We start from the raw sequence: 9,768 nt of genomic DNA on the forward strand, positions 1-9,768 counted from the left end.
TAGTTTTAATTTTTTTTGACGTATTTTGTTATATTGAATATTTTATAAATAAATAAATAAAATTCTTTTAATTTAATTATGTTTAACTTTTTTACGTGTTACACACATTTTCCGGTTAATATTAATGTAAGAATGTATTTGTCCGTATAAATAACTATTCAAACTCTAGTATAATTAAATTTAAATGATTATATTAATTTACTTTTATTTTGAAAGTTTGAAAATTAAATTATAACAAAATTTTAAACAAAATGAAATTTTAATTTGAAAGTAAAACATATTTATCCTATTTCTAAGTGTATCGAAATTGTTGCATATTATTGTAGTGGTTAATGCATTGGAAAAAGATAGATAGCAAAGCAAAGAAATTGTGGAATGAAATGGGACACACATATTAATTCCTGTGATGAGGACCCATTTGAGTTTTTGTGCTTGCTTGGGAGGAAATGATGGTGATGGACAATGAGAAGCAGGCCTGAGTTTGACATGAACATGGGACAACCTGTTGTTGCTCCATCAAATGATTTAACTAATTCATACTCTCCACTTTTTTGTTTTTTTACTCTTTCTTTCTCTTTCTCTTTCTCTGCTCCACTGCCCTCCACCCAAACAAATAATTAACCATCACCCCTCATTATACATTTCATTTCCCCTTTTACTTCTTCATCATGCAAATCTTCTTCATGCTCCACTTTTCAACTATTTCTATTCTTTTTTATCTTACTTCTTTAGGGGCCTTTTAACCTACTTCTCTAGTTTAGACCCTCTCTCGTGCCAATCTGTCTATTAAGTCACCATGTGTCATCAAACTACTCACAACAACAACAACAATTAAAAAGAATAACCACTTCCCTACGTGTCATGGTAAGAACACATTTCATGAAAATTTTTATTCATAAAATATTATTTCAATATACACAAATATGCATTTCTTAAAATTAAAAAGTTATTTATATACTAAAAAAAACGTCATGCCATCTCATCATTTAAAATTTAACTATTTATTAAAGACCAAAATTTTCAAGATTCTCAAAAGCTATATATTATAGTCTAAAACAACTTAATAATTGTTTTTTTTAATATGAGAAGTTAATTTATGTTTATTTCCTATTAGAAAAAAAAATTCAAAGGAATTTGAATTTATGAAAACGTGTTTTTAATAGTTTTAAATGTAATTAAATTGCTGTCCATTTCTAGTTTTTATTTTTTATTGTTTTAAAAAGCTGAAACGAAAAAAACAAGAATTTAAAGTAACAAATGTACATAAATATATATGATCCGATAAGTCTCTCACTAAAGTTATATCAAGTTGTAGTAAGTTAGCAAACAAAGTCAGATAAACATTTTAAATAAAAAATATATATATTTTTATAAAACTATTATAGTTTAATGTGGTGGAAAAGAAAAATAAAATGGTTGAATTGAGATGATGTTGGAGAATGAAAATAAATAGACCACAAGTGAGAAAGAAAAAACACCAGGCCAAAAGGATAACACGTGGAACTGTACAAGAGACAACTAATTAATAGAAAGATAGGAATGGAATAATAGGAATAATAATATAAGAATGCGACTCCATCATCAGACACTGTTATTTTCCCCCCAAACAAATCAAAAACTAATTAATTACCACCAATAAATAAATAAATAAATAAGAAATAATAAATAAATAAAACCCTGCCAGTGAGTGAGGTCAGGTTCATTTCACGCCAAAAAGGTGAAGGTGAATGTGAGAATCGAAGCCACTGAGTGAGTGAGTTTTTCGAAGGAAGAAGAAGATGGGTGGCGTGACTTCTTCAATGGCGGCCAAGTTGGCGTTCTTCCCTCCGAGTCCGCCGTCGTACAAGCTCGTAAAGGAGGAGGCCACGGGGCTGCTACTCATGGAGCCTTTCCCGCACCGGGAGAACGTGGAGGTTCTCCGCTTCCCCAACCGCCGAGGCACGGAGATCGTTGCCGTCTACGTTCGGCACCCCACCGCTAAGTCCACCGTCCTTTACTCCCACGGCAATGCAGCCGATATTGGTCAGATGTACGAGCTCTTCGTCGAGTTGAGCATCCACCTCCGCGTCAATCTCATCGGGTATTTACTTCCCGCTTTCTAGTTCTTTCTCTCTCTCTCTCTGGGTTTGGGATGCTTGATTCGGGTCTGGTCGTTGATGTTGATGGGCTTGTTGTTCATTGGTCAAAGATGATGTTTTAACTTGAATCTTATCTGTTAGGATTTGGGGCTCTGGTAATTTCCACTTGTGGTGTTCCTCTTGTGGACCTGGTTGCCCAGTGGACTAAATTTATAATTTTTTGTGTGGTTCCTGTGTGATTATGTTAAGTAGATCAGGTGAATTTCGGAGTGTGTTATTCGATCGTTTTCAATGTTTGTTTTACTCAATTTGTCAGCTAAATGACCAATTGGGGGTTGAGCCTTGCGGAAGGGACTAGTGTAGATAGTAGTTTGAACCGGATTTTCGTCGAAGGAGATACTTGTGGGGAAACAACAAAGGAATATGCCGACAGAGTGGGATGAATGTGAAGTTGGAATTCTGAATATAGCTAGCCTTTTGTTTGAATTTTTGCTTTCACTCTCGAATGGGTTTTCTTTACCTTTGGCCGAAGTTTGGTGGAACGCTAGTCAATATGAAGTAAATTGAAGTGTTGCATTAATTATGTTCGAAGGATTTCTTTTGCATTCTGCTAGAAGTGACAGTTGTTTCTTTATCTCCAATGAGAATAAAACTCGTGTTTTGAACGTTTTGCTCTAGTATTAGAAAAACCCTTTGCTGTTATAAGTGATATTTAGACGGGTTGGTATGGTTGGGTTGTTAGTTTCTGAACTTCCCAAATTGGCATGTCTTGTACGATTACAATTCCTCATGCTGCGATTTCAGGGGTTACAGCAACACCTTAATAACAAATGAAAGTGTAAGTCGATTAATTTAGGAATGCTAGCAAAGAAAATTCACTATTGAGTTGAACATCCAAAAATTGCCCATCAGATGCTAATGTATTGCATTCAATTTTATCCCCCTAACATCAGTCTTTGTTTTCTCTTTCGAATGTTTCTTTTTTATGTGGTAAAATAATTGTTTGCATAACAGATGTTTTATTGAGCTACAAATGAGGAGGTCAAATGACCAGAAATCATATTTGAGACTGTATTTTGTAGATCTTCACTTGATTGAATTAATCTAGAGGACCTGCCCCCCAAACAAAGAAAATGATAAAAAGTTACTTGAAGTATGGATGCTTATCGTTTGTAGAATTTATATTTCACTAACGTTTTCAACATATCGTATCAAACACATGCAGATATGATTATTCTGGCTATGGACAGTCATCAGGGAAGGTAACTACTGTATGCACTTCTTTCTTGTTTATTTTATTCAGTTTCATGGAAAAACTAATCTGGATAATTTTCACAGCCAAGTGAGCATAATACTTATGCTGACATTGAAGCTGTATATAAGTATCTTGAAGAGAACTATGGTGCTAAGCAGGAAGATATCATCCTTTATGGTCAATCTGTTGGAAGCGGTCCTACTTTGGATCTTGCTTCCCGTTTACCCCGACTAAGGGCTGTTGTTCTCCACAGTCCTATACTATCAGGACTGAGAGTCATGTACCCTGTGAAACGGACATACTGGTTTGACATTTATAAGGTTAAAATTTTCATTTCCTGTTTACTTGGTGTCATTTGATTTCAAGATTATGCATGTGGTGTGTCTGAGCTTAGTTCCATGTTGTTATATTACAGAACATTGATAAAATTCCATTGGTGAAGTGTCCGGTGCTAGTAATTCATGTAAGTATTCCTTGCTTATTATGTTAAGTTTTCTGCTTAACTATTTATTTTACAATCATGATTTCATTAGTTACTATATGCCTTTTACTGGTATCCAATTTATCAACATCTATAATGGTCGTAGGCCTTAAGATCGTGCTTAGTGTGCTGGCTTGGTGTTCGTGTGGCAAATAGAACCTCTTCTAATAAAAACAACTTGCATGTAACTATTTAGCATCTCCTTTTTTCTGTTAACGTTTGTGATGAAAAACCATGAAATGCGTTGATAAATGGGGAACAACAGTATCACACAAGCTAGTTAACACATGTAGAAATATGTTCGTTGTTGCTGATATTTCTGCATAAAATTTTAAGAGAAATCAGCCTTTGTTGCCGATATAAACTTTTTGAAACCGTACATGTGAATATGGTAACTTAACAAACATTGCTTTTCTGTGGTCATAGTTTTGGGTACAAAGCATTTCATGTGGCTTTACTAATCTCTGGTCATTCCACTCTCTTCAGGGAACTGCTGATGAGGTTGTTGATTGCTCTCATGGCAAGCAGTTGTGGGAGCTGTGTCAACAGAAATACGAACCTTTATGGCTCAAAGGAGGAAATCACTGTAATTTGGAACTCTATCCTGAATACTTACGACATCTCAGAAAATTCATATCCTCGGTAGAAAAGCCACCGTCCCAAAGAGTGAGTTTCAGGAGAAGCGTAGATAGAGTTGAACAATCCAGAGGAAGTACTGATTGCTTTGAAACGCCTAGGAAGAGTACTGATCAGAGGGACAAACCAAGAAAAAGCACTGATAGGACAGAAAAGATGAAATTTCATGAATTCAAATTCAATAATACTGAAAAGTTAGAGAAGATAAGAGTGCAATTTGACCAGATGGAGAGGTCCCGAAGAAGCGTAGAGTACAATGATAAATCAAGAAGCATTGAGTTCCAAGATAAATCTAGGAGAAGTGTTGACGTTCAGTTTGAGAGGCCACGGAAGAGCATTGATTGGCTGGATAGAATTCGTGCAAGCTGAACTTCTTGAAGCGTAAGTTATATTGGCGCTGGGTTTGCTACAAGGGAGGAAAAGGTACAAAGATACATCAGACACAGTTACTTACACTGGGGTTTTAACTTATGGTTTGCAGAATGCATATGCTACTCGTGCAGTTTCATACTTTCATTGCAATGTTCATGTAGATTTGGATATGTTGGGACTTGGGATTTGTTATCCTTAGTTTTTTCATTGTTATTATTATTTGCAATTGAAGCGACTCTAACGTTGTTTTAGTCATGAGAAAGGAAATGAACATCATATCAAAGGTGGCTGTTGCTATGATTTATAAAAGTTCAAAATGAAGCGAATATCCTCATTTATTTTGCATTCACTTTTCTTATCGCAATTAATATATTGTGTTACTTATTTACAGTGCCAATTTGGCTTAATTTTGCCAAAGCAGCAAGTTTGCATGAATTTTTGACATTGCTTGTGTTGCCAAAAGGGAAATAATAAGAAAGAGAAGAGCTCATTGACCATGTCTTAAAAGTTTATGTTGTCGCATTGTAATTATTGAGATTCATCAGAGGAAACGTGAAATGCAAGCTACCCTTCAACTTTTGACTCATTTGTTTGAAATAGGCACTTTTTACTTTGAAATCCTGGTTAATTAATGAATCCTATTAACATCCCTTAGCTTAGATTTTTTTATTTTTATTTTTGTTATAATTGGTGTAAAATTATGATAGATTCTTCCAACTAACATAAGCTATTTTTTTGATGACAATAGTCCTTGTCTGTCAACAAGCATTTTCAACCCTTTTTATACTTTAAAAAATAGTTTTTTATCATTTAAATTAACCTTTAGTTTTCAACTTACGCGCATAAATAAATATATAAACAAATAAAACTCTAACAAAAAGTGCAGAGTACATATGCGTGACTGCATGATGGTCTACACTTTTTGACCTACACTAATCCACTTTCAAAATAATAAAAGAAAAACCTAAAAAATACAGTTTAGAAACACTATTGTTTTTGACAGAATAGCCCAAAGCTGGCATTTTTAATATTTTTTAATACTGCACATTTTTTCTAGTCCAACATGTGAGATTAATTTGCATTTTTTTATTCCTTTTGGAAACTCCGCGAGTTGATGTACAAAATTGAATGGTCGATCATTATTTAGTGTTGTTGTTGATTTGTTTTTAAACGAGAGGTGTCAATAGCACTATGTGTCTCCATCCAGTCAATTATGAAACAGTGACTTGAGAATTTTATAAAACATTTTTTTTTTCAAAAGTTTGATCTGTAATCTTACTATCGTTCACATGGTCATGTGTGTTTGGAGCATCTCCTTACTAATACTCATCAAATATTGTTTCATTAATTACACACATTTAATTTTTTATGATTCCGAATTATAGAGGTAGATGTAATTAAACTAAGTTTAAAATAAAACTATTTCTTTTAAAAATATTCTAAGCAATATTATATTTTACAGTGTTAAAACTTATAGCTAAACGGCCCAAATGCATAGATTTATTTTCTTTGTTTAATAGAATCATGACTTAGGTTAAGAAACAAGACCTATACAAACTAGTTTAGAAAACAAAGTCTGACATCGCAATATGTTTTTTTGGTTTTAACCCTATTTAAATTCAAATGTCAAACTATAGTTTTGTTTTATGTTATTCCTTACGTTTTTTTTTTTTTTAACAAACAAAAAATTCCTTGATAAGATAAACTGATATAACAATTTATTAGTTATCCGGTTAAAAGTTAGATTTATTTTTTTTATATAAATTTATTTATTTTTGTCAATAGAATCACAATTTTTGAATCTTAGGTTGAAGAGTAAGGCCTATAAAAAGTAGTTCAGAAATTAAAGTGATTCCATTTTCTTGAAGATGCTCTTCAAAGCTTTTAACATTTTGATCATGTTTCTTATTAGTGTTTGTTCTATTTAGTGAAACTCCCTCTTTATAAACTTCTTCCTTATAAACCTAACACTTTTAAACAAATAAAATGGTCTTTGTTAAGATAAATTGATATAACAATTTTTATCTATTATTGTGATAAAGCTAGTTTCCTCTTTCTACATATACTGTTTTGACTTTTTCTGTGTTTAAGAGATTGTTTTATTTTTTCATAAGCTTTCAATCAATAAAATTATGTTTCTCTTTTCTCTTCTCTCCTTTCTAACACTTTCTAACATGGTATCTACAGTTAGTTACATAGCTTCTACCATGACTTCCACTTTTATTTCTTCCACCAGAAATGGTGGAATCTAGTTATTTTTAAAAGATTTTTGTTTTTTTAAATTAAGTTTACAATTTCAAAAACTTTCAAAATCTCTAAAATTTCCCCTGCAGCTGGGCTCTCTCCCCCGGAATTATCAATGCTTTTCGTCTGATTTTCGGATAAGGCCATCTTAGGGTCTTTCTTCCTGTACCTCCAAAATTTCTTCTACACCTCCAAACTTTCTTTAAATTTTCAAAAAAGCCTTTGACCATTTAAGGAAACCCGCAGACACCACACCCCCAAAATTATGTCTTTCGGAAATCAAAATATGACTTTCGGAACTCAAAATATATCAACGGAAGTCAACATCCGGAAGTCAAAATGTATCACCAAATTCGAAAGTTAAAGATTATCACTGGAAGTCAACTTCCGAAAGTAAAAAAATATTCCCGAAAATCAACTTCTGAAAGTTAAAAGATATTCCCGGAAGTCGACTTCCGGAAGTCAAAAAACATTCTCCAGAAATTAACTTCCGTAAGTCAAAAAAAATTTTTATTTTGAATATTTTTAATTCTTTTCAAAATTTATATTCTTTAACTTTTAATGATTTTTTTTGTTTATTATTTTATTTATTTTTTATGTTTTCATATTTCTTAATATATATTTTTTTAAAAATATTAATATCTATATATATAATTTTATTTTTATTTAATATACTAAAAAATAAATATAAATATAAAAATAAGTAAAATTAAAATAATATTAAACTTTAAATAAAACAAACAAAAGAATAAAAAATTTATTCTACTTCATTTAATATTTAAATTCATTTTAAAATAATAAAACTTTAAATTAAAAAAAAAATAAAAAATAAAAAATATATACAAATATATATATATATATATATATTTGTTTTTTTAAAATTTAAATTTCATTAATTACATATTATTTATATATGTTATTTTAAATATGATTTTTTTAATTCTTTTTTATTTTTATTAAATTTTTAATAAATTATATAAAAAAATTTAAATTTAAAAGTATAAAAAAATATATAATTGAAAAATTTTAAAAAATTTGATTAAAATTAAATATTTAAATTTTAAACAAAATTAAAAAATTCAAATAAAATATAAAATACTATACACATGAAATATATAAATAAAATAATTATAATAGTATCAAGAAAATAAATAAAATTAAAAAATAATTTAAATTAAAATAATAAAACTTTAACAAAAAATAATATATATATATATATATATATATATATATATATATATATATATATATATAAACGGATTTTGACTTCGTATATAGAAAAATCCGACTTCCGATTAATATATATATATATATATATATATATATATATATATATATATATATATATATATATATTAAATTTAAATTTTTATTATTTTAATTAAATTATTTTTTAATTTTATTTTTCAATTTTTTATTTAGTATTTTTATTTTTTTTTATTTTTTAAAGTATTTTTTTAAAATTTATATGTTTTATAAATTTTAATATGTATTTTAAAAAATAAAATAAAATAAAAGTTAGAAAAAATAAATTTTAAAAAGAACTAAAAATATTTAAAATTGACTTAATTTTTTTATTTTCGGAAGTGGACTTCCGATAATGTTTTTTGATTTTTGGAAGTCCACTTTCGGTAATGATTTTTGACTTTTGGAAGTCAACTTCCGGTGATATATTTTGACTTTCGGAAGTCGACTTCCCGTGATATATTTTGACTTCCAGAAATCGATTTTCGATGATATATTTTGACTTCCAGAAGTCGACATCCGAAAAGTATTTTTGGGGGTGTAATATTCGTAAATTTCTTTAAATGGTCAAAGGATATTTTGGGAATTTAAAGAAATTTTGGAGGTGCAGAAGAAATGCTTGGAGGTGTAGGAAGAAAGACCCGCCATCTTATTAAGAACGATCTAAGTCTGTCTAACTTTTTGGATCATAACTTCTTCATTGAATATGTTATGTTCAATATTTCTTTCCCATTCTTTTTTCTTTTATATTTCTTTTCGAACTTTAATGAAATCGATATTTTTAGGTATAAATATACATTTGGTACCCAAACTTTTTCGGAAAGTTCAATGTGGTACCCGAACTTTAGGAATGTTCAATTTGGTACCCCAACTTTCTAAAGAGGTTCAATTTGGTCCTCTCCGTTAAGTTGGAGTTAACACCATGTCCGTACAGGACACGTGTCAAGCCATGAAATTTTTATTTTTTTTTAATTTTTTTTCAAAAAATTATTTTTTTTTTTCAAAAAATTTAAAAAATTGCCACGTGTTAGTTTATCATCGTGCCACGTGGCAACTTACAAGCATGACACGTGGCAGTGTAATAGTTGTTTTCAATTTAGTACCCCAATTTAAATTTTTGGTTCAATTTAGTACCCAATTTTTTAAAATCATTCAATTTCGTCATCTTCCATTTGAGACCAAATTAGTAAATAAGCTTAATTACAACCTATATATATGTTATAATAACTTTTTATAATATATATACATCAAATCATTTCACCTAAATACTTAAATTATTTTATTTTTTTCATTTTAACCTTTGTAATTTTTTATACATGAAATTTTTTACACTTGTAAAAAATAAAATAATTTGAATATTTAGGTGTAGTGATTTGATGTATAAATTCAAAACAATTATTTTAACATGTTTATATAAATTATAATTAAGCTTATTTACTAATTTGGTCTCAAATAGA

At 29.6% G+C, this 9,768-nt stretch overlaps 1 protein-coding gene across 1 annotated transcript; it reads left to right on the forward strand.

Annotated features, from left to right (window-relative positions):
• Positions 1-1,685: 1,685 nt before the first annotated feature.
• Positions 1,686-5,158, forward strand: LOC114164280 (alpha/beta hydrolase domain-containing protein 17B-like). Its single transcript, XM_028048886.1, has 5 exons — positions 1,686-2,080; positions 3,304-3,340; positions 3,417-3,653; positions 3,749-3,796; positions 4,301-5,158. Exons 1-5 carry the CDS (start codon positions 1,779-1,781, stop codon positions 4,817-4,819), a joined length of 1,143 nt encoding a protein of 380 aa, XP_027904687.1. The 5' UTR covers positions 1,686-1,778; the 3' UTR covers positions 4,820-5,158.
• The last annotated feature ends 4,610 nt before the right edge of the window (positions 5,159-9,768 follow it).

The sequence above is a fragment of the Vigna unguiculata genome, chromosome 9 (assembly GCF_004118075.2).
Source record: "Vigna unguiculata cultivar IT97K-499-35 chromosome 9, ASM411807v1, whole genome shotgun sequence".
NCBI lineage: Eukaryota > Viridiplantae > Streptophyta > Magnoliopsida > Fabales > Fabaceae > Vigna > Vigna unguiculata.

Excerpts from the sequence above, each read along its gene's own strand:
- LOC114164280 (XM_028048886.1), top strand. The coding sequence starts at position 1,779 with ATGGGTGGCGTGACTTCTTCAATGGCGGCCAAGTTGGCGTTCTTCCCT. Across the intron at positions 2,081-3,303 it reads CTCCGCGTCAATCTCATCGG|ATATGATTATTCTGGCTATG; the intron begins GTATTTACTTCC and ends AAACACATGCAG. Across the intron at positions 3,654-3,748 it reads ACTGGTTTGACATTTATAAG|AACATTGATAAAATTCCATT; the intron begins GTTAAAATTTTC and ends GTTATATTACAG.